The 24,456-nt window shown below is 41.4% G+C and overlaps 3 protein-coding genes across 12 annotated transcripts in view; 2 read left to right on the top strand and 1 right to left on the bottom strand.

The window, feature by feature from the left end:
- Positions 1-3,022, top strand: part of ASAP2 (ArfGAP with SH3 domain, ankyrin repeat and PH domain 2) — a 157,319-nt gene extending 154,297 nt beyond the window's left edge. For both annotated transcript variants that reach the window (XM_081264242.1, XM_081264243.1), the window contains one exon: positions 586-3,022. In XM_081264242.1, coding sequence (XP_081120368.1) covers positions 586-660 — 75 coding nt within the window. In that variant the 3' untranslated portion in view covers positions 661-3,022. The remainder of the gene's footprint in view (positions 1-585) is intronic.
- On the bottom strand, positions 2,056-15,194 carry ITGB1BP1 (integrin subunit beta 1 binding protein 1). Of its 5 annotated transcripts, none has more exons than XM_081264250.1 (8): positions 15,054-15,194; positions 11,640-11,726; positions 10,208-10,313; positions 9,023-9,101; positions 7,181-7,317; positions 5,002-5,094; positions 4,255-4,404; positions 2,056-3,728 (listed from the first exon to the last, which is right to left on the bottom strand). In XM_081264250.1, exons 3-8 carry the CDS (start codon positions 10,277-10,279, stop codon positions 3,657-3,659), a joined length of 603 nt encoding a protein of 200 aa, XP_081120376.1. In that variant the 5' UTR covers positions 10,280-10,313; positions 11,640-11,726; positions 15,054-15,194; the 3' UTR covers positions 2,056-3,656. The 5 variants fall into 5 exon arrangements, with proteins under 5 accessions (XP_081120376.1, XP_081120377.1, XP_081120378.1 ...); XM_081264251.1 differs by lacking the exon at positions 15,054-15,194 and adding an exon at positions 14,647-14,786; XM_081264252.1 differs by lacking the exon at positions 11,640-11,726 and having other exon boundaries at positions 15,054-15,190.
- A 111-nt stretch (positions 15,195-15,305) lies between these two features.
- The window catches only part of CPSF3 (cleavage and polyadenylation specific factor 3), a 36,836-nt gene continuing 27,685 nt past the window's right edge, over positions 15,306-24,456 (top strand). Inside the window, exons 1-5 of one of the 5 annotated variants that reach the window (XM_081264247.1) lie at positions 15,362-15,515; positions 19,396-19,591; positions 20,376-20,439; positions 21,325-21,422; positions 22,966-23,094. In XM_081264247.1, the coding sequence (XP_081120373.1) occupies positions 20,437-20,439; positions 21,325-21,422; positions 22,966-23,094 (230 nt within the window). In that variant the 5' untranslated portion in view covers positions 15,362-15,515; positions 19,396-19,591; positions 20,376-20,436. Of the gene's footprint in view, positions 15,516-18,039; positions 18,849-19,395; positions 19,592-20,375; positions 20,440-21,324; positions 21,423-22,965; positions 23,095-24,456 lie in introns of those variants that run through there. The other 4 variants (XM_081264245.1, XM_081264248.1, XM_081264244.1 and 1 more) reach the window with 4 other exon arrangements.

Here is a 24,456-nt window from a genome sequence, read left to right as displayed (position 1 = left end):
TTTATATAATCTACCCAGAGTAAAAAATAAATGGGTTTTTCTTGAAGCTTTCCACAAATGCATGGTGAGATTTAAATGAACACCTTGTCCACATCCTATGACTTTGCAGCCAACAGACTTCTGACAATTTCAGAACTGGGGAGTGGCTCAGTGGTAGGGCACTTTAGCATGTGCAGGGCCCTGGTTCAATCCTTAGCACCCCACAAAAAAAAAAAAAAAAAAGAAAGAAAGAAAGAAAAGAAAGAAAGGTCGAGACAAACTTCTGACAGTTTTTTCATGCACTAAAAATAAGGTAAGTGGGGAGTGGTGACCAGCCAGCACCCCGCATGCCCCCAGGATTACCCACACATCTCAGGGTCATGTGAGGTCCTTGAGTGTGGGAGCCACACTCTATTGCAAACATGATGGGTAGCAAGAAGGAAAGAATACGTTAACACAGCTGTTCTACCCAGTCAGTCTTTGGCAGCAGAAATCATTCTGAACATAGGTCTCCTCTTCCCAGGCCTCCTTTTCCAGTGCTTTAATGCTCTCCAAAGCTTCTAAATTTGAAGTTTTTGTAACAATCAAAATTTTTATTCATTTCAGATTGGCCACATCGATGGAGATCCCAGTCGCAAAGGAGCATTCCCTGTATCATTTGTGCACTTTATTGCTGACTGAATTGCTACTGAACAAAAGCCTTTCCTTAATAGTTATGTTCTTGTTTCATTACTGGTACCAAAATTCTTGCCAGAAAACCCGTTTTCATGGTAGCTCATTTTCTCTCACTGTTAAGTTTTAAGAACTCAAAGGCAATTTTATGTATATTAAGTGAATTGTTTTTATAATTTGTAGTTTTCATGAAACATTGCTATACTTTTATTAGGAAAAACTGAATTTCATAAAAGGTGAACTGAAGTTATTTTAACTACATAACTGAGATCCTGCATCTGTAGGATGCATCTACTGCTAAATTTCAAGATGGTCAATGAGGAATATTGAAAATTATTCCTGCTTTCCTTGGCCCAATTCTGGAGTTGTGACCAGTAGCATGGTTATTATTTTAGGAAGCCAGTAAACTGCTGCTTCAAAAGTCCTGGACTCTCCATAAAATGCCATCAGTTCACCTTTAAAGACACTTATTCTTTTGAAACCAATGTCCATTTAAAGCAACTTGGAAATTTACACATTAGCCTTGTACTTTCTAGCCCTAACCTGTGAGGTTGCACCCGTCACAGCTTCTGCATGTGTTTATGACTTGTTGTGAACAATCAAACTTAGCAGAACTACTGATGGGTTATTACAGCAAACGGTCATAGAAGTTCATGCCATTCCAGGAGGTTATATAAACTGCATTTCCTGAAATTGGTTAAAAACTAAGGATGATGGATTGCAAAACAGTTCTTTAAACTAGCTTCTATGCTGTAGGTGTTTTGGAGTTTGCCTTCTTCAACTTCCCCTTTCATTCAAGAAAGCAAATGTACACAAGTAGAATACTGTGGCTCAGACCCTGGAACAGAACCATGTTCCCTGCTGTTTCCTGTAGTCACTGCCTTCCCTTCCTAGCTTGCGAGGACATTCACTCAGCTTAGTGTCTTGTATTTATATAATATGCCAACAGGAATGGTAGCTACACTGTAAGTCTTGAAATTTAACCTGTCCCTTTGTTTGTACTCAGAGCATATCAGAAATCTGTAGGTCCCAGGTAATACAGTTCTCCCACACATCCCAGTTCTACTATCTAAGGCCATCATGTCACTCCTGAACGTACACTACTTGGGGAAGGGGTGGGAATTAGGTTGTACGCGGTAGAATCAAAACTCATTAGTTTAATGAACTTGACTGTCATACCTCTAGTAATCATGAGCATAAGATTCATAGTAGGATTATTGGAAATTTTGGCACTCTTTCAGAATAAATAGGCATGTGATGCCCACTTGGACTTGGAACAAAAGTAAAGGAATAAATTTATAGGCTTGGAAAGCAAGGCAAAAGTGCTCTTGTTGCATTTGTTATGATGGTACATTTGATTGAAGCAGCTTGTCTTTATACAAGACTCTTACATGTGGAGTCTCCTTTCTTTTTTTTTCCCCCTGGGCGTTGTTTTGTTTGCTATGATCAAGGAAGACACAACAAACTGGAATGTTGTATGTTGTTGTATAGCAATTGCTTTTTGCCTTTCAACATTCCGGTAAAAACGTGTTCTATCTGTAAGCCCTTTTTTTTTTTTTAAGCACTACATCTATTTTCACTACTTGTTAATTTCTGTTGTTTGAACCCTTCACTTGACCAACTTCTCATAGATTTAAGAGTGAACAAATGTATTTTGCACAGCGCACATCTCCTAACTGGGGAACAACCTCCCGCATCTGTACCTTATCGTCAGCCTCTGACGACCTGGTGCCTGCTTAGCAATCAAGTTGACTCACAGGAACATTTGAACTCCAGACCCAAACCAAACACCAGGTTCCCTGATACATGAATTCCTAGGAAATATTTTTCCAGTCTACAATTTGGTGGTGCTATTGTGCAGTAATTAATAGTACTTTTGCCAGAGGAGAAATTCTATTAATTTCCCTACTAGTATCCTTTCCTAGTTATTTGCTTTGCAAATTCAAAAAAAAAAAAAAAGAAAAAAAACTGAGAAAGGAAAACACTGTAGATATCTATTTAAAGTTTACGTTTCATAAACTTCAGCTGCAGGATTCTGGCATTTGGCATGCCACTTTTCCACCAGGTCTGATTTCTAGGGATGGCGACTCAGAAACAGGTGCACAGATTAGTCGTTCCTGTGGGACCTGTTAAGGGCGGATATGGACACGCAGCCTAGAATGCTATTTTGAGATGTATGATACTCAATTCATTAACTTGATTACTTTGGTCTAGTTGCAGCGCAACTGTATATATTGTATAACCTAAACTGATTCTTATTTTCATTGTCCTTAATGCAGTGATGTACATTTAGAGCATGTTCAATTCAAGTTTACTCTTCTTGTTAACTAGTCATTTGACTGGAAAAAAAAATAAAGTACTTTTAAATGGATGTGGTCTTATTTTTAATCTTTAAAGTGTTAAATATTCAGTCCTTTTTTAAAAACAAATAAGTATACTAGTGCACTACTCATGAGATCCTTTAAACATATACGTTTAGCATGAGTAGTAATCTTTTAAAGTGCTCTTAACTCTGAGATAAACACATATAATCTTGCCAACACACTCCTGAAAATTTACTTCATGTCTTAAGTTGACAGTGCCACTGTTCCAAGCCAGCATGAGCTCTGCCTGCCTCTCCCTCCAAACCAGTGATACCATGTCACTGGGAAGCCACATGGGGTGGGGTTCCTCAGTCTTCCTCAGGCAGATCCTCCATGTTATTCAGAGGGAACTTACATGACACTTCAATGTCAAGCTGATTTGCATTTTCAAATGACTGGATGGGGTTCTTTTACTCCCAGAAAGTAGGTAGTTCATTGAGAGTCAACTCACTGTTTAATTAGACATATTTTAATACAAAAACAAATGGTCAATAGTGTAGACATTGCACTTTCTTCAGAAAATTGGAGCAGGGCATCACCTCATCTTTCTGTAATAGTTCAGCATTGCAGATTGAAAGCAGATGATTGAGAAAACAGCTGGACTCTCGGGTGAGGTTGGCTTCCTTCGCCTGAGTGCAGAGTTCAGGATTTCTCAGAGGTTAACACGGCATCAAACGCAGTGGACAAAACTTTGCAGATTGCCTGTGCTTGTTCCTGTGTTGCACGAGAAGGTGTGGTAAGAGTGGAGCGCACGCGTCTCTTCCTAAACCTGGCCTGACCAGCAGGGGCCTCACCTGGCCCTTTAAACAGGTTTCTCTTCCAACCCTACACCTCAACATGTGCCCGTGCCTGGAGCTCCCCGCCACATGGGCCCCCTTCCTAGGAGCAGTGCAGACAATAAACAGCACTGCGCCTGAGAGCAGGGTGAGGACCACACACAGGAATGGAGGGAGCCTTGGTGACAGAGGGCACACTCTTCCTCACCCACTTAATGTTTACTGAGAATGTTAGGTACAGGCACAGGTGACTCCTGGACCTGCCAGAAATAAGCTGGCAGCCTGCCGAATGCCTGGCCACCTACCTGGCTGCCCTAAGCTCCTGGGTGCATGCACTCATTCTGAGGCCAGGTATTAAGTACACAATGGAGAGCGTTTCCCCAGTCCTTGAACAAGCAGTACACATAGTCTCAGTTTGGGCACCGGGGAATAAGGGACCAACCACAGTAACTCAAAAGTCTTACCAGGCTGTGGCACTGATAGACCCACAGGCTGTATTCTTCATTACTGGCATCTGTGGTCTTAAGAGCCAGTAAGCTTTTTCCTGCCCCGAGGCCGTCATCATAACACACCATCCGGATGATTAAATACAGAGCATGCCTGTGTAACACGTCCTGCAGAGATCAGGCCGTCAGAGAGGTCCTGGCTGTTTTCAGTATCTCAGTTCTAATGACATTCTCACAGGTGGACATGGGAGGCTCAGCAGCACATCCTTGGATCTGACAGAAAGCAGCTGTGTGGCTTCTCACCCCCCAGGACATGGTGGTGTGGCCAGTTAGGAGGCAGTGTGCTTCAGGACCACACCTTCCCAACTCAAACCCAGGTCCAGTCTCATCTCTGTCCAGCTTCCTAGCCAGCTGCTCTTGACTGACATAGGATCCTCAGTTTAAAAAGTCTCACTTTTATAATAGAGTAAAAATCACTCTATTATACTTCTGAGGGGAAACATCAGCAATCTTTCCACATGATACTTTACTGAGATTACTAGTTGCTTATGCTTTGTTGGCATGACTTTAACTTTTATTTATTTTTATTGGTACCTGGGGTTGGGGTGCTGCGTGTACACAATTTACAAAGGAAGTCCCTGCTCACCCTAAGAAATGGTCCCATTTAAGAACAGCTGCCAGCCACTGTGCACACAGGAGACCTAACTGAAAGGCCTGGATTCCCTATTTGCTAAAAAAGTTTTCCTTAATAAATGATATACTTACATACTGATCTGACGTTGATACTTTTATCCCATACTTGGAAACTCCCATAATAAATTCTTCCTCCAGAGGAACAAAAGGCAACTTTCCATCTTGCTTTAAAGTAGAAATAAAATACATGATATACATTAAAATTATGTTATAGTCTTAAGTCTTTTGAGTCACTTAGTATCTGGTTGTCACAACCGCAAGCCCTTTAGCGAATGTGGGGTACACAGTAGACAACTTCTCCCCAAAAAGGCAGAAGAAAAATCTCCCCATCTTTGAACTTTCATAGTCCACAAATTGAGCTCAGTCTACTTCCCACACACTGTTCTACTCCTTTGTCTTGGTGTGAACCCTAATTCCAAACTGAGATATTTCACTGAGGCTGATGAGCTTAAAATGCTTACGTAAGAAAATGAAGGTCTTGATTTAGATTTTAAAATACTTAAAAGTTTACACCAGTGCCAGGACGTGGACTGATGGGAAAGAGAGGCCACAGAAACCATCCTTCTCATCATTTTCTGTCCTACCTAGAGGGCAAGATGCCAGGCTCTCCCACACCTGGGGCTACAGGAGAGGCTGTCAATGAACATAAACACGTTCATCAGCATTTTGAGCTGTTCAGAAATAAGTGAAACAGCAGATTACCTGGTTTTATATGCCTAATTTGTCTTCACTAAATATTGGCAGTCAGCAGATGTTCTGTACTGTAAATGTTTTTGCAGAACCCTGAATCATAGTCAATAACTATCCAAACACCTTAACTGTTGGGCCACTATGACGTTATATTGAATATTCATATTTCACAGTGAGTTTTAAAAACACTGGATAATAGTAATGCTATTGTTAATAATGGCATTTTAACAAGCAAAAATTCTATGACTCAGGGCTGGGGCTGGGGCTGAGTGGTAGAATGCTCTCCTGGCGCGTGTGAGGCACTGGGTTTGATCCTCAGCAACACATAAAAATAAAATAAAGACTATTGTGTCCACCTACAACTAAATATATATATATATATGTAAATTATTATTATATATATGTAAATTCTATGGCTTTATGAGAAATGTAGCAATCCTCATAGAAATGAAAATCACTCCATTATACTTCTGAGGAGAAACATCAGCAATCTTTCCACATGATACTTTACTGGGATTACTAGTTGCTTATGCTTGGTTGGCATGACTTTAACTTCTATTTATTTTTTTGGTACCAGAGATTGATTCCAGAAGTGCTTAACCACTGAGCCACATCCCTAGCTCTTTTTTATATATTTTATTTAGAAACAGGGTCACATTGAGTTGCTTAGGGCCTCACTTACTTGCTGAGGCTGGCCTTGAATTCACAATCCTGCCTGAGCATCCTGAGCCACTAGGATTACAAGCATGTGCCACTGTGCCTGGCCGGAATGACTTTAAATTCCAAGCTAAATGCAGGGATAACTAATTGAATTAGTCCAGGCTACCAAGAATTTTCTGTTAAATGGCAAATTAGATTCACTTATTTCCTTCTAGACAGAAATAACTTCCTTTACTTTCATGAAGATATGAGTCATTACATTTAATATCCCCATGATTAAAAAGATTGTGCATACTTAAGATTAACTAACTATATAAGCCTTGTTTTATCCACTTCCACCTCAGGAGTATACAGATCTTATGATATTTTATGCATTGACTTTATAGCTTTGATTTATCTTCAATTGCATTCTTAATTTTCCTGCATGATGATTATTTTTTATCTTCTTGGATATATTTTTGAAACCCACTTCACCTCAATTCTTGTTGAGGAAATAGGGTGTGAAATAAGTAGACATGTTAGGTCAACAGTGCTATGAGTAAGTTTCCAAAGAGATGAAACTAGTTGTGGGGCAAACATCTGTCAGGTTGTTTCAAAGAAAAACCTCTAGGGTGGAAGCAGTCACAAAGTCTGTTCCTAAATAAGGATGTCGGTCTGCACCAGGAAAGTGAAAAGCTCTCTGTGTGAAGTGAGAAACCCTTTCTGTGAAACTTGATCTCCAGGGCATCTTGTATAAACCAGGGCCACCAAGCTCTGCCCCAGGATGACAGCTTACTTCATCAAAAGACAGAAGAGCGCCATCCAGTGACCAAGAGCAAATGTATCATCCAAGGCCATGTCACCAGTTTGGTCTCATAACCACAGGCTTTAAGCTGAAAAAAACAATCTTTTTTCTTTTTACCTGGGCAACATCTATATAATTTATCAGGTCTAGTGGTCCTTCCAGGCCTTTTCCCTCAGAGAGTTTCAGCTTCTCAATGGCACCAACATACTTTACTCGAAATTCTGCACAAGTATCTAAGTTATTGTTGCTTTGTCCTAAAGGTGAAAAAAAAAAGTTGTGATGATGAGACTTCAAAAGAAATACTTGCTTTCCAGGATTTCCTCAGTCCCTGCCCAAATCAAAAATAGACTTTCATTAGAATATGATCTTTAATTATAAAATTTTAAGATGCAAAATTTCTTGATGTAATAGGGAAAAACCTAAAATTTCATTTATTTTTTTTTTCCTTAGCAACTCACAGTGTACTAAATGTATAAAGACCTCAATACTAGGAATAAAGTAATATTGATAACCTTCATTTCAAAGCAATGAATGGGAGAAAGAAAGGTCAACTAGACAATGATTCAATGATTGAGTACTTTTTGGTACTTGAGATTGAACCCAGGGGAGCTAAACCACTGGGCTACATCCTCAGCCCTTTTTTTAATTTATTTTATTTTGAGACAGGGTCTCATTAAGTTGCTTGGGGCCTTGCTAAATTTCTGAGGCTGGCTTTGAACTTGTGATCCTCCTGCTTCAGCCTCCCAAGCCACTGGGATTAGAGGCATGCACCACCATGCCCAGCTGATTGAGTATTTTTATAATGCATAATGATGCTTATTTTTGGTTTCTACCTCTCTTCACTATACTGATTCAGGATATCTGCTCTTTCTCTACCATTCAGTCAGAGAAGACCAAGTTGTTTTTTTTTTTTTTTCTTAAAGTAGATGGAATAATGCCAGACAAGAAAGTCCCTCATTACAACAACTAGTGTGCGCTGTAAAATCTAGCCAATACAACTTATTACAAGTGACATATGATACCCTGCTAAGAAAACATTATCTGATTACTTTTAGATTGTGTTGTGTAATAAAAAGATTACAAGATTTTTAAAAACTTAAAAGTGTCTAGAAGTAAAGATAATGGACTTTATGTTACAACATTCTCTTTTTTAGATCAATTAGTCTATGACTATGATTCTATTTTAGAAAAGAAAATTAATATAAGTATTTCCAATTAGTTACCAGCTCTTTATTTATAGAGCTTGGATAGGAATCACATTTTGATTTCTAAGGAGCTACTATCAGGTACCTGCAAACAGTCTGTGAGGATCTGTGATAATTACCTGTATTCCTGCTGGTCATGAGCTAGTATATCTCCAGGTAGCCCTCAAGGTAAATGGCTCTGTAACATTTATCACCAGTATATTTGTCTTGTTCTCATAAACAACCTAAGTCCAGTATAATCCACTCTCTGCCACTCTAGTCCTTAAAATGCTATTTTGAAATTCTAAATTATTGCCACATGATGTTTTCTAACATTTTTGCTCTAAGTTCCACAAAGAACACTTTGCACATGTGCCTGAGCCTAGCTCGAGGGCCTGCATTTTCACCAACCACACCACACCCTCAAACTGCATCCCAGCAAATTTTGGTCCATTTCTAAACTCTAGTCAAAAGTGGCAGAGGATGCACATGTGGTGGTTTTCGCCTGTAATCCCAGGGACTCCGGAGGCCGAAATGGGAGGATAGCTAGTTGGAAGACAGCCTTAGCAAATTAGAAGGCCCTAGGCAACTTAGTGAGACCCTATCTCAAAAAATAAAAAGGACTGGCATGTAGCTCAGTGGTAAATCACCCTGGGTTCAATACCCAGGGCCAAAAAAAAGGCAGAAGGAAGAAAACTGGAAATGCGCAAGAACTGCCATCTGGCAAAATATCCAAGCAGAGCCATCGACGTGCGGGATCATTGCTCTTACGCACCTGAGCTTTTGGTGGAGTCTGTATCGAGGCTGGCCACAGTGCTGGATCGGGACAGGCCCCCAAGGCTGGAATCTACAGACTGAGGAGTGGAGAGCAAGTCAAGAAGAAGCACACACAGTGAGAAGCCCTGAACTCTCTGAAGTCCACTACTAAACATATTCAAATTATGCTGTTGAGCCAATACATATAAAATCAGGCAATTATCCAGGCAGACACACTGGAACAGATTTTCCTGAAGACGTACTCTCCAGCAAACATTAAAAACCACGTCAGTGCAACTGCTCATCCTATCACACAGCACGAGACACATGTGGCATTGTCATCTTGGTCTAAGCCTAAGCCCTTCCCTCCACCTCCTTTCCAAGATGCCTGACATTTACGTCCTCCATGAAGATCTGCACCCTGCTTTCCTATTATTTCCACAGAACCCGAAATTAACCCTGTCCAGAAAGCTAGGCAGGGAGTGAGGTTTAACAAAAGAGGAAAGAGGCCAGAGGTAAGTGACTGACCCCAAGTCACATCTAGTAAAGCCCTCAGGTCTTGAGTCATTTCTAATGTGGTGTCCACAATAGGGTCTGCCCGCAGCAGTCCCAGGCTCACCAGCAGGCCAGGCCTTAACCACCAGGGTTTACTGACCAACAAACCCTTAGGTCAAAGTTTAAAAATCCTTTACACAGTAGTTTCTCACCAGTGTGCTTCATTTCACAGATGTGTATAAGAAATAAGACCTGGGAAAACTTTCATTCAAAAGGTTTGTTTTGCATAAATTAAACCTATGACGCCTTCAAGCTACTTTTAAAAAGTCTTGTATACAGTTATTAACCAATCTCACTGCTATGTAAATATTGTCATATCCACAACAAATTCTAAAATCCGAGAGATGATACCCCTCATATCTGCAATTTCCATTATTTTAAAAAAAAAATTAAATTAGTGTTAGTTTCAATGAGACCATTCCTAGTTGTGTCCCATCTAGAGTAATGGATTTAAGAATTTCAGAAAAATCTACCAAATCATAATAAATTAAACCAAAAAACAATTAAACCAAAAACTTAAAATGGACATAAAGATTCATGCAGTTGGAAGGCTGTGGGAGGCCTGAAAAGTTTATGCCTTCTGTGCAGCTCCAGCTGCAAGAATTCACTTCTCCCTGCTAAGGACGCAGCTCCAGGCCAGGTCCCCTACCTTGCTCTTGGTACTGATTTCACTACTTTGGGAACTGCTACTACTGTGTCGCTTTTTGCCTTTCCGAAACATTTTTTCACCATAGCACGTGATCCAGAGAAGAGCCCTAGAAGAACAATGTTAGCAACAGCCACGTCAAGGAAAGCAACATCAGATCATTCTAGGCACTGCAGGAGTAAAAACCAATTCCTCCAACTCTCAGAATGCACTCTTTTACTTAAAATGGAAATATTCTCCCCTGGATACTCTTCCTGTTCATTCTTTTCCTATTAAATTGCAAAAAGCTGTGCTGGGATGTAGCTACGTGGTAGAGGACTTGCCTAGCGTACGTGAGGCCCCAGGTTCAAACCCCAGCACCATGTTAAAAAAAATTATACACATCTAACACGATAAATAGAGAGGCAGAAACGCTGTCCTACAGAGAAGTGAGGAAACACAGGTAAGATCGCGTCCTTGGCTGTTCAAGTTCAGTCCTCACTCTGGCTGATTCATGACGGGCACAACACGTGCTGAACTGCTCACCACCCAGGTGCTGGGATTCAGTTCCTGCTCCAGGTTCACATCCTGTACTTGGTGAGACTAAAACAAGGCACACACCTCTCAGAAATGAGCATTTTTCTTGAAGTCTGGAAAATCATTTTTTTACATATATATTTTTTAGTTGTACATAGATACCTTTATTTTATTCATTTATTTTTATGTGGTGCTGAGGATTGAACCCAGGACCTCCCATGTGCTAGGCAAGTGCTCTACTGCTGAGCCACAGCCCCAGACCTGGAAAATCTTTAAGTAAACACTGACATGAAAACGTTCCCCCCAACTCCCTACTCCAGTAAGGCCAGGCAAGGAGATGACTTTAAGTGACTCAGAGTCTTGCTACGTGGATCTTTCCTTCCCCACACGTCTATTTTTTTTTTTTAAAGAGAGAGTGAGAGAGGAGAGAGAGTGAGAGAGAGAGAATTTTTAATATTTATTTTTTAGTTCTCGGCGGACACATCTTTGTTGGTATGTGGTGCTGAGGATCGAACCCGGGCCGCACGCATGCCAGGCGAGCGCGCTACCGCTTGAGCCACATCCCCAGCCCCTATTTTTTTTTTTATACTACCTTTCAGACGTTAGTGGTATCTTCCCTTGTCCTGGCAGCAACATTCCCTTTGGAATTTTAAGCTGCAGGATGTTGCAGGTCACAGAACTCCACCACACTGTCTCCTGGGACCTCAGCAACCTGTGGCACGTTCACCTGCTCCACAGATGTTCCTAAAGGCCAGGAACATGCCACAGACTGCCTCATGCTCCAGGAAGGGAGGACATAATCTGTATTTTATGGATACGGGAACTGTGACCCAACTTTCAAGAGAATTTATGAATAAGACAGCCTAACTTATTTTAACCAAAAATCTATCTCTACAGAAAGAACAGGAAATGTGCTTACTGTGGAATTGAACAGGACTTTATTGTCTTCAAAGGCTCCACAGAGGGCAGTCTGCACCACAGCTTCCTTCCATTCTGCCGGTCAAGCCTTTCAGAGGAGCAGTGCCCCCCGTGAAGGAACGAGAGTGAGGACATCAAAAGCCCCTGGTCTTGCACAGGTTTCTTTGTATTTGGAGACCCCACTCTCAGTCCACTCAGTAGGCCCCTGGCCATGCCTGACCACTGAGCCCAAGCTTTGTATAGTCAGCCTTGTCATCCACTTTCTTTCTATACTTTGCTATATTTATGGAAAAGATTTGATTCAGTCACTCATTCCTGAGTGATTAGTGAGCAACTAGTAGGTGCTGGAGGAATATCAGAGACAAAAGTCAAGCCTCTGACCTCAAGGGGTATATTTTTAAAGGGAGCAGATAGACCAACAAGAAAAACAAACATAAAATGTATTATTAGAGAACAATAGTTCCTATGAGGAAAGCTGAAGCAGGGTAATGAGGAGGGGATGTGATCAGAGACGAGAGGGGGCTGTTTTGGAGTACTGGGAATTGAACTCAGGGCCAAGGGTATCCCACCACTGAGCTACATCTACATCCCCAACACTGGCTCTTTTTTTTAAATATTTATTTATTTATTAGGTGTAGTTGGACACAATACCTTGGTTTTATTTATTTATTTTTATTTGGTGCTGAGGATCAAACCCAGGGCCTCAGATGCGCTAGGTGAATGCTCTACTGCTGAGTCACAACCCCAGCCTCCCCCCTCCCACACACTGGCTTTTTAAATTTCTATTTTGAGATAGGGTCTCAACAAGTTGACCAGATTGACCTGGAACTTTCGACCCTCCCCTCAGCTGAAGCCTGAATGAAGAAGGGCAGGCTGATTGGTGGAGGAAATGCTCCAGGTATACAGGTGAGCATAAGGAGCCCCAGGAAGTGTGCTGGTATGAGCACAGTATGAGGCCAACGCAGCTAGGGCAGGAGAAACAGAAAACATGACAGAAGGCCTGGCAGGTCACGTGAACAATGTGGTTTGACTTGACTTTAATAGGAAAACTAGAGGCTTTTAAAAGGCAGTCGGGGGCACGATTAGATTTCTGGTTTTAAAAATTACTCTGGCCACAGGTGGAAAAATAACTGCATGGGATAAAAGCAAAACAGAGAGGTTAGATGGCTATTGCAGGAAGCTTCAGAGGACAGCTTTTCAGTAAGGGAGAGATGGCAGGAGAGCCTTATTCCCAGATCCACACAAAACCGGGTTAATGAAGCAGCATAAAGTACATGTAAGTGGTCTTTAGCAGGTTAAAATGTTGGTATGTAACATTTAAACACAGGAGCCCTGTGGACACCAAAATCCCCCAATGCCCAAGCCCCTGATGCAAAGCAACATAGTACCTACACATTACCTATGTGTGTCTCCCCTCCCTGTACATGTTAAATCATCTCTAAATTACTCAGCATGCCTAATATTTGGTGTAAATGCTAGGGAAGTAGTGGTTACACCATATTATTTAGGGAAAAATGTCAAGAAAGTCTCTACATGATCAGTAATATGCAACATTTTGCAAATGTTTTCAATCTGGGGTTGGCTGAATCCAAAAATGTGGAACTCATGGACATGGAGAGCTGACTACACATATATACACATATTTGTATAAAGGCACTCCTATAATGCCTTTGCAACTCCATAAGACTTGCTTTTCAACTTTGATCCAGGACCCTGGGGGGAGGGAAGCACTTTGATATCTACTGCCATTTTGATGCATGTTCTTAAGAAAAACATTCTTGCCTTTAAATTACTCTTGCATAAAAATAAGGCCAAAGATACTGATTGTCACTTGGATGTTCGACAGGCTCATTAAACGCAAAAATGTCTAAAGCTGAAATGTCACATCATCTTCCCCTCCAGATCTGCTCCTCCCTCACTTCTCCCTCTTAGGAAATTATATTATTGCTGGTAGCAACCAGGAAATCCATCACTCACTGTCCTTCAGTTCCCACATCTAATCAGGCATCAAGATCCTTGTTTACACCTGCAGAGTTCTCTAATCCAGCTCTAGAACAGGCTCCACATCATCACTAGATAACTCCACAGCTAACTTTTCAACATCCAATGGAAGTGGTAGATCCTCAACCTACAAAATGTGCAAGTATACAGGCTGTGGAATATAATTTAAAGAATCCACAAACCTACTGAGGATATTTCATGGATAAGTGGACTTGTCCTATGGGATTCCTTGCCACTCTAAATCTACCAAGACACTTCAGCCAAAAGGATTAAAATAATTTCTTTCAAACACAAATCTGAGACCACTAGCATGCTTGAAATGTTTTCACTGGTCTACAGTTAGAGACTAAAGTCACAGTTCTTCCTCAGGACGTGCATGGACCTCCATGACCCATTTCTCCCTGCATTTTCCACTGCACCTGTAGTGCATCTCTCAGCCATACAAAGCTGCCTTGATTCTCCATAGCACTGTGCTCCATGTTCCCATGCTTTGCTCCCACATTTTCTCACTTGGAATGCTCCTCACATTTTAGTTACTGGCTATTATTTTTCACAGCTCATTTCAGGCTGCTTCTTTTCTAAAAAACCTCAGCTCTCCAGGTTGAGTTAAGGGACTCAGAGCATGAACATACACCTAATCATAGCATTCCGAACTGGTACCACTTATAATTCTATCTCCAAAGTAGCCAAAGACAGGGCTGTTACTCTCTGTACACCCACCGAGCAACAGTGGACTTGCTCTGTACACCCACCGAGCAACAGTGGACTTGCTCTGTACACCCACCGAACAACAGTGGACCAGTTCATGAAGCCAAGAACTGGTTAGTGCTACAGGAACCGCTAACCCCTTCACCTGACCACCACTGTTACAGTAGGACAACGTGTTCACAAGAGGTCGCCAAGGCGCCAAGAGAGCCAGTGACGTGCCCAAGGTCACCAGGCTAAGAGCTGACAGGCCAAGTTTGGGACCTAGACAGAGCCAGCTTCAAAGCTTTCTAGACACCCACCTGCGTCGTACATGTCACCGGTGCAAAGGATGCAACAGTAAACGACAGAACCCTTGCCCGACTGCAGCGATGCCAACGGGAGAAGGGCACGGGCGAGAAGGCAGTGCGCTTCTCGCCTCGCTCTGCCCCGGGCACCGCGGACCTGGCCCAGGAACGGCCCACAGCTCGGCGCTCCGGCCCCAGCGCCCTCGGCCGCTCAGCACAACAGAACCGACCTCTGGCATCCTCCCTCGCCCAGCCGCTCCCCCGCCCAGGTGCCCGCATCTAGGACCTCCGAGGAAGGACGGGTCCCCACGACACCACGGACTCCCCAGGGCCCCACCCATCCGTCCCGACAGCCGGCGCCGCCCTCGCGCCGCGTTCCCGCCACCGCCCGAGAGCCCGGCCCTGAACCCTGGGGTTCTCACCTCGCGGCCGTGGGCCCAACCCCGGGCCGCCTGCGCCTCACAGGGAGCTGGAGTTGGAGCGCCCAGCCGACAGCACCCACGCGGGTACTCCAGTTCTAATTCCAGCGCCCCCTTTTCCAGCCCTCCTGCCCTCCTCTGCCAGGCCCCGCCCCCGTGGCGGTGCGCAGGCGCGGACTTCCCGCCCGAGGTTCCTGGGCTCCGCGCGGCGCGGAACCCGGAGGCGCCGCCCCCCCCCCCCCCGGCTCTCCGGCCGGAAGTCGAGGGGAGGGGCCTGGTGCCACGGGCGCCAGAGTGGCGGAAGCTGCCTCTGGGTGGATGGGGTTTTTCTTGTGTAGTTGCTGTGGCTGTGCTTGTAATTCAGACAGACTCCGGCGGCGAGTCCCTCACCCGCGCTCCTCCTCAGACTTCAAGGATGTCTGCAATTCCCGCGGAAGAGAGCGACCAGCTGCTGATCCGACCCCTGTAAGGGACCAGCGAGACCGAGCGTGAAGCCGCAGGCCCAGTGAGAGCGAGCGGGGCTTCGAGCCGGGCTCCGGGCCGGCCCCGTCGCCCCCACTCCAGCCTGCGGCCGCCGGTCCTCGCCCGCAGCTGCGGGCCAGGCCGGCCAGGCCCCAGGGGTTTGGAGCGCTGTTGGTCAGAAATGGCCTGCTAGGTTGAGTGGGAATTTGCGTTGCTTCAGTCTTAGGGGAGGGTATGTTGGGGTTAAAAAAAAAAGTTATTTCATCCCGCCGCGTGCCTTCAAGTAAGAAGGGTTATCCGCACCTGCCCGCATCTCGCGCATCAGGGCAGGCCGAGAGGGAACCGACCGTGACGGGAGGGCCTGGGGAAGGCCATGACAGTGCAAGGGAAAACTAAGCCTCTCTCCTTTTTTTTTTTTTTTTTAAGTTGTTAACAGACACAGTACCTTTATTTTATTTGTTTGTTTTTATGTGGTGCTGAGAATCGAACCCAGTGCCTCACACGTGCAAGGCAAACGCTCTACCAACTGAGCTACAACCCAGCCTTAAATCCGTTTTTTATTAGCTCCAGGACGTGACATGGTGCCAAGATGTGAGAGAGGGGAAATAAGTTAGGGACTTGATGTGAGTTTTTACCTTCAAAGCTCCGACCCTGGCAGAACAAGGTAGGGAAGTGGATGTGAGAAATAGCAGAGAAGTTATTGTCAAAAACTCAGCCCTGCAGTGCCCATAAGAAGACTGGTCTTTCAGTGGAGTTGGCCTTCTCCATTCTGGGATGTTGAATAGAAGGGGAAATGTAAACAAAGAGAACTTATTCCTATAGATGAGCAATTTGTGCAAACATGGTTATTGTTCAGTATTAGATATTAGTATCATATGAATGTGCTTTTTTCAAAAAGTAGAAAGTATCTGCTTTACACATTCAATAAGGATTTGTTGAGTCCCTACTGGGCACATAGCCTCAAGTCTTTGATGCTTAGTTCACAGCTGTCATTTCTGTGTGTGTTCTGTAAACACGGAGCAAGTGACAAGCACTACACCAGGCACTGAGGATACAAATAAGACAGAAGGCTGAGTTCATTGGTTTCAACATTTTGGAGGCAACTGGAGTGCAGAGTGGAAAGTACTGGAGAGAGTTTAGAAAAATAGGAGACAATTACTTGGGAGTCAGGCCTAAAATTCATTCTCTATCACTTAGTAGGACAGCAGCCTCACTGAATCTGTTTCCTTATGTGGGAATAATAATGCATATTGCAAGGAGTAAAGACCCTGGTAGGTGCTTATTAAATGACAGCTCGTACAAGAGCACAGGTAAGCGTTGCACTAACTGCTGAGAGAGTATGAAAAAGGAATTTTTAAAAATGTTTATTTTTTAGTTATAGTTGGACACAGTATCTTTATTTTGTTTATTTATATGTGGTGCTGAGGATCGAACCCAGGGCCTCACAGGTGCTAGGCAAGCACTCTACCACTGAGCCACAACCCCAGCCCATGAAAAGGGATTTTTTTTTTTTTTTTTTTGGTGCCAGGGACTGAACTCAGGGGTACTAGACCACTGAGCCACATCCGCAGCCCTGTTTTGTATTTTGTTTAGAGACAGGGTCTCACTAAGTTGCTTTGTGCCTCACAGTTGCTGAGACTGACTTTGAACTCACAATTCTCCTATCTTAGCCTCCCAAGCCACTGGGATTACAGACATGCGCCACCGTGCCTGGCTGAAAAAGGAATTTTTAAGATTGAAGAGAAAGATATTTCATGCATTCCTAGAAAATGGGATGAGTGAACTACATACCAAAGAATGAGTAAGAATTAAAGACAGTGTGAGGACTGGAGTGATACAGGCAGAGGACATGGCACACGTAAAAAAATAACATGGCAGGAATGTTCACAATTCATGGCTAGTATCCTCAAGGCTGTGGCTAATAGGTTAGTACATGAGGTAGGACAGGTCTATCAGGGTCCATCATGTGAAGTCCCTTATATTAAAGAGTTTGGGCATTTATTATTTAAAGGAAGCAAACAAAGGATTTTAGGCAAGCATGAGATATACTAGAAATTATATTTTAAATCACTCCTTGCAGTAGTGTAGCAGATGAATAAAGGGTGGGTTTAGTAGAAGGAATCTACTAGAATGTAATTGAAATAATCCAAGTAAAATGATGAAACCTCTAATCAGAGATAAAGGACTTGAAAAGAAATGGTTTGGGAAGAGATGGCTTTGAGAGAGCATGGAAGTGAAATCTTTAGGATTTTCTAACTGGTCAGGTGTTACTGTAGGGATGGTTCTAGAATGCAGAGCAGAAGGGAGTATTCAGATAAGGATGATTGAGATTCCTAGGTTGGGCATATTATTCTCAAGGAATACAGAAGGTGGATTAGGTCTGCAGTAAATTTGGTTTTGTACCAGCTTTATTGAAATATAATTCACATACCATATAACTCATTTAAAGTACAAGTCAGTGGTTTTTGGTATACTTGCAAAATTGTACAGGTATCACACTAATTCCAAAACATTTTCGTCATTCTAGAAGGAAACCTTGTACCAGTTATCAGTCTCACTCATTTCTCCCCAAATTCCCCTGTCCTAGGTAACCACTAACCTATTTTTCCTCCTCTATATATTTGACTTTTCTAGATATATAAATGGAACCATACAATGTGTGGCCTTTTGTGTCTGACTTCTTTCACTCAGCATAGTATTTCCAATGCTCACAATTATTTATTTGAAAAGCATTTCTTAAGATTTATCTGATCAGTAGCTGTAGCAGTACAGCAGTGAATAAAATAAAACAATGTCTTTTCTTATGAAACTCCCATTTTCGTAGTGAGAAATAAGCCACAGATATAGCAACTTCATGTAGCTGTAAGTATTATTCCTAAGTGATGCTGGATTGTTGTCTGCTGTGAAGAACAAATTAGAGGAGGTCAAGAAAAAGCCTGTGAGAAGGCAACATTGGAACTGAAACCTAAAGATACAAAGAAGCCAATCTTATCTGAAGGCAGAGCATTCCAGAAAGAGCAGATAGATGCAGAGGATTTGTGGAAACTAGTTTGACATTGAATGTCAGGTTCCTGGCAGTATCCCAGTGTCAGGAGTATATATTATTAGAGATCTAGAATTAAGAAGAATAATAGGACTGGGAATGTGGTTCTGTGCTAGAGCACTTGCTTAACATGCACAAGGCCCTAGGTTCAATGCCCAGCTCTGCAAAAAAGAAAAGAACCTGGACTACAAACAGGCTCGCTAGACATGGACACTTCAGAAACATGAAAATGAAGATCATGAAGTTGAGAAGGCCAAGGAGGGAACCCTCGGCATATCAGCATTCAAAAGCAGGTGAAAAACTGGGAAGGAAAGGCAGCAAGACAGGAGGGCATGAGGCCAAAGGAGAAGTGCTCAAAGAAGGAGCAAGTAGTTAGGGGTGACAAAAGCTGCCAAAGGAACAAGTAGGGGGCAAATATGGAGGTTTTCTCTTAACAGCAAAGAGGTTTCAGAGAAGTGGTTGGTAAGAGTCAGGTGATGGTGAATTGAATGGGTGGAAAGTGAGGAAATGGAGTCACAGAATATCCAGACCTTTTAGGAAGCTGGCTTCTCGTAGACTGAAGAAAATGAAGCAGAAACTAAAGGAGATTAGAATTGAGGGATTTTAATTTGAGGATGAGAAGGACTAGCATGTTTAGATTCTGATGGCAAGTGAGGAAGATGTCAGTGAGATAGCAGTGTTTAGTCCAGAAGGAAAGAGAATGTAAAGTGTAGACTCGGTGAAGATTTGCTTTAGAGAGAGGCCTGTTCTGTTATAAGAGAAATGGAAAAAAGCAAAGATGTTTGTGAGTTGGTAAGTGAAGTTGGATTATTCTTTTTTTTTTTTTTTTTTTTAATGCAGATGATGGCCCATGCCTCACAAGAAGAGGAGGATAGTAGAGGGTTGCAAAATTTAGGAAAGGGGAGAAAGTTTGAACTAGCTGGAAGCTAGAAGAGAAGTCTGAGCTAGGACCACTTAAGAGGCAACATAGCAGGCCAAGAATATATGGGCGCTCCCATGTGTGCTTTGATTTTCTTCATCATTGGCTGGCTCTCAGGTAGGATCCCAGCTTGGGTGGATCCATTTCATGTCTGTCTAGTAGACTGGGTTCCTTGAGGTCAGGGTCCCTGTAGAAGGCATTTCTGTATCCATTTGGACAGTGTTTAACAAGTGTAAGCTTAATTTTGAGTTTTGAGTGAACTATGAGCTCTTGTGATTGGGAAGTGGCATCAAAGAACCTTAAGGAATTGAAGAATGTGAGATTTAGTTAAGGTGTGCCTAGTGATAATTGGAAACTATGGTTGCTTTATGAAGATAGAAATGAGAATTATTTAAAACATTGGTATAAAATATATGAAAAGAACAAGATATAAGGAAAGGGAATTGAAATTCATAGTATGAATAAGTATGTAATTTTAAGCTATTTGGTAGATGCTCATTATGATCTTAAAGAAAAAGAGTGTAAAGTACTATGACTTACTTAAATACACATTTAAGAGTATTATGTAATCTGCACAATTGCTAGTTCACATTTTAAATACATCACAAATTAATCCTAACATTCAGAAGATTGAATTTAACCTTCAGGTTTCTCAGAACTATACTACTCTTGACAACTGCAAAATCCCTAAACTCTCAAGGATTACTTTTCATCTTTGTTTATGTGGACGCTATTCTTTCCTTACTTTGTAGTTTTGTAGAACTTTCATCTGTCTTGAAATATTTAAGTGAATGCTGATAACAGTTGGGATGCAGTTTAAGTTATTAAAAATTTTTTAATTTTTTTGGACTCAGTTTGATTGTTTTTATCATTTTTTTCTCTCCCCCTTGAATGTTTACAGAGGAGCTGGGCAAGAAGTAGGAAGATCATGTATTATTCTGGAATTCAAAGGAAGAAAAATAATGGTAATTATGGTCATGATGGTGGTGGTGGATTGAACCTGGGGCCTTGTGCATGCTAAGCATGTGTGAGGTTAAGAGTGTGGCTCTTTCTATAGTGGGTGTTAGATCTTTTCTAATAGACCAGTTATTTGTTTAGCTCCCAGAAAAATATAATAGTGTATATAATCTACTATGAATAATGTTAATGAGAAGAATTTAAACACAAGCTTCACTTGGTAATTTGTTAAAACATTAAATAAACTAAGAAGATACCATTCCAAGATTATAAAATGGTCAACTATATCTGTGAGCTATTGTTTCCTGAAAGCACCCCCACTTCCATCCCCAGGGGGTCTGGCCAAGCCAGCTTCCCCACCCTAGTGGAAGACAGCAAGTAATGGACTTCACTGAATGTGCTAAGAGCTCTGGCCACCTGTGCAGCATGTGGTGATTGAGCCCTGGATTACCTAAGTAGTTACCCCCTCTACTTCTCTGAGCCCACTTCCTTGCCTGAGAGGTAGAGGGATTAGAAGAGATGGTTTTGAGGTGCTCATTTGAAAGGCAGTGGCTCATGTTCCTTTGGTTTCTCTTTTCTACTTCTCCCAGACTTAAAAGAATGGGTATATGTCAGACATTGGCACCTTTTTAGTCATGCATTATCTTGATTTAGTAGTAATACCCTGTAAGATAAGTAAATCCTCAATGACCTGCCCATAGGAATTTGTCTCCTAATGCCTTTTCTGAGCAGGGAAGAGCCCCATTTCTAGTTTCTTCTCACAGCAGTCAGATCTGGTGGTGATTCGTCTGTGGGCTTTTAAAATGCCCACCATTTTCTGATTCAAATTCTGATTTGCTGAATGAGAGTTTTCATAAAATATGTAGGAGATGATGTCTCTTTTTGTCTTTCAGTTGGACTGTGGAATCCACCCTGGCTTAGAAGGAATGGATGCTCTTCCTTATATTGATTTGATTGACCCAGCTGAGATTGATCTTCTGTTAATTAGTCAGTAAGTTTTTTCCTTTAATAACAATACGGTTTTTTGAGGGCTTTGACTGTCAAGATTATTCTTTACCAGATTATGAGATTTCAATTTTTTTTTTCCCCTTTTGGGTACCAGGGATTGAATCCAGGGGAACTTAACCACTAAGCCACATCCCCAGCTCTTTTTTGTATTTTGAGACAGGGTTTCGCTGAGTTGCTTAGGGCCTTGATAAGTTGCCAAGGCTGGCTTTGATCTCAAAATCTTCCTGTCTCAATCTCCCGAGCCGCTGGGATTATAGGTGTGCACCACTGTACCTGGTAAGATTTCAGTTTTTAAAAACACCACATATTTTTTTTCTTTTCTCTTTTTTTAAAATTAAATTATTTATTCTAATTTGTTGTACACGATGGCAGAATGAAATTCATTTCATATTACACATACAGAGCACAATTTTTCAAGTCACTGATTGTACACAGTATTTTCACACCATTCGTGTCTTCATATATGTTTAGGGTAAAGATGTCTAATCATTCCACCATCATTCCTACCCCTTTGCCCCCTCTCTCCCAAAACCACATATTTTCCACTAAGAAGCATATTTCAGATATCTAGATCTAAACTAACACTACATTTTGTCATCACAGTCTAGAAAACTCATATAATCCAGTGAGTTAGCAGGAAGGAAATACTGACTTTAAATTGTTATCAAACGTGGCCCGAAGAAAGGTCCTTTATAGGGCATCTCCTTGAGGTCACAATTTTGTCACATTATTCTATAAGAGCTTCAATTAAAAATAGTGAGTTTTTTCAACTTAGTCTGTTAAAGTGTTATGGTTGCTGAGAGTTGGTTTGGTTATATTCTTTTTTTTTCTTCAGAAAGGAAGACAGATTTTATTAAACATGTATATACATGTGCACTTTAAATTACCTTATATCATTTAATCAATAAGACAGCACTATATAGACATTATTTCCTGTAACTTATGGAAAGGTTTAGTTATATTTTTCTTTCCTCTCTAATTATTCACTGATAAAGATTTTTGCTATTTAAAAAATACTTTTAAGCCAGGTGCAGTGGCACACACTTGAAATCCCCGAAACTCAGGAGGCTGAGGCAGGAGGATCGCAAGTTCAAAGCCAGCCTCAGCAACTTAGCAAGACCTTGTCTCAAAATAAAAAGATAAAAAGGGCTGAGGATGTGGCTCAGTGATTAAGCACCCCTGAATTCAATCCACAGTACCAAAAAAAAAAAAAAAAACCTATGTATATGTTGTGTATGTGTGTGTGTATGTGTGTGTGTGTGCTTTTAAAATCTTTTTCCTTTATTAGAACTCTATACATGGGCTGGGATTGAGGCATGTATGAGGCACTGGGTTTGCTCTCAGCATCACATAAAGAAATAAATAAAGTTATATATGTTAAAAAAAAAAACTATGCACATACCTACTTTTGGTTTTCTGAAAGGATCCTCATATAATTGTTACATAGAATTTCTATTCAATGACCATTTCATTACATGTAGCATATAAGATTTTAAGAATTAACACAATCTCTGTTTCTTTTTAAGTTTCCATTTGGATCACTGTGGAGCTTTGCCCTGGTTTCTGCAGAAGACAAGTTTCAAAGGAAGAACATTTATGACTCATGCCACAAAAGCTATTTATAGATGGCTTCTTTCGGATTATGTCAAAGTTAGGTAAATTATTTTATTAGATTATATGAGCCTATGCAGTACACATGGTTCAAGAGACAGATCATTTTGTATTTTAAATAAGGCACTCTCTTTATTCACAAGGATGGCAGTAATTTAGTTATTCCATAACAACCTATTGAATACCTATTGTGTATCAGTCCTTTCTGACTTTAAACTTTATATATAGATTTTACATTCTTTTAAATCTTTGTTAAACTGCTGTAAATCATAAGGTATGATAGAAAGGTTCTATAAATAGCATTGTGTAATTTTATTAAAATTTAAGACCAGATACATTAAGCAGTGATATGTGCTGAATTCTTATTTTGAATTATCGTGTCAGAAAGTTTACTATCTCTTTTTTTTTCCCCTTTAGTACTGGGGATTGAACTGAGAGCCTAGCATATATTCAGTAGGTGCTCTACCACTGACCTACATCCCAGCCCTTTTTATTTTGGACAGAATCTTGCTAAGTTGCACAGGCTGGCCTTGAATTTGTGTAGCTGGAATTACATGCATGTACTATTTCATCCAGCAAAAACTGGTTAATGTTCCCAGAGGATATATTTACCAGTTCTAAGAGTGACATTACTTCTCTGCCAGAAAATTTAGAGCATTTTGGTGAGACCCACAATACAAATTACTAACCTTCAAAAGCTGATTAATTCAAGGGTAGCTAAAACTCTATTTGTTATTCTTTATATGTAAATACACAGGAATTGAAATGTTATTCTTAGTAATGGTAATGCTAGTTAACAAATAATGCCTATGACATGTAGGCTCAGTCCTTAGTTCTTAATATAAACTAATTTAATCTTTACACCAATTTCGGATGTTGAGAAATCCCATTTTATAGAAGATGAAACTGAGACACAGAGAGGTTAGGTGATTGACCTAAAATGGTCATAGTAAGAGGCAATCTGGCTCCAGAGTCTGTGTTCTTAACCACTATTCTCTTGCTGTTTTGGAAATTCATTAATATAATTCAGGGGGGAAAAAAGTTAAGTAGACTTTAGAGAACTCTTTTCCCACCAAGCATGGTCAGTGCATGCATGCGTGTCATATCTCTTGGAAATGTTGGGGCAGAAAAAGAAGTTGAGATTATGCAATCTTAAAAAGAATATTTTGTTTTGCTAGGCAGGTGGGACAAACCTGTAATCCCAGTGATGCAGGAGGCTGAGGCAGGAGGATCACAAGTTCAAGGCCAGCCTCAGCAACTAAGCAAGGCCCTAAGCAACTTGGTGAAATCCTGTTCCAAAATCAAAAGGGCAACAGTACTTTGAATTTACTGTGTGCTTTGCTTTTACACTCAAGCTTTGTAGCTATGTACACTAAATATTTTTATTATAATCATAGCCAAAAAAT

The sequence above is a fragment of the Spermophilus citellus genome (assembly GCF_964194105.1).
Source record: "Spermophilus citellus genome assembly, chromosome: 13".
In the NCBI taxonomy this organism is placed as follows: Eukaryota; Metazoa; Chordata; class Mammalia; order Rodentia; family Sciuridae; genus Spermophilus; species Spermophilus citellus.
This window is presented reverse-complemented; position numbering and strand designations above follow the sequence as displayed.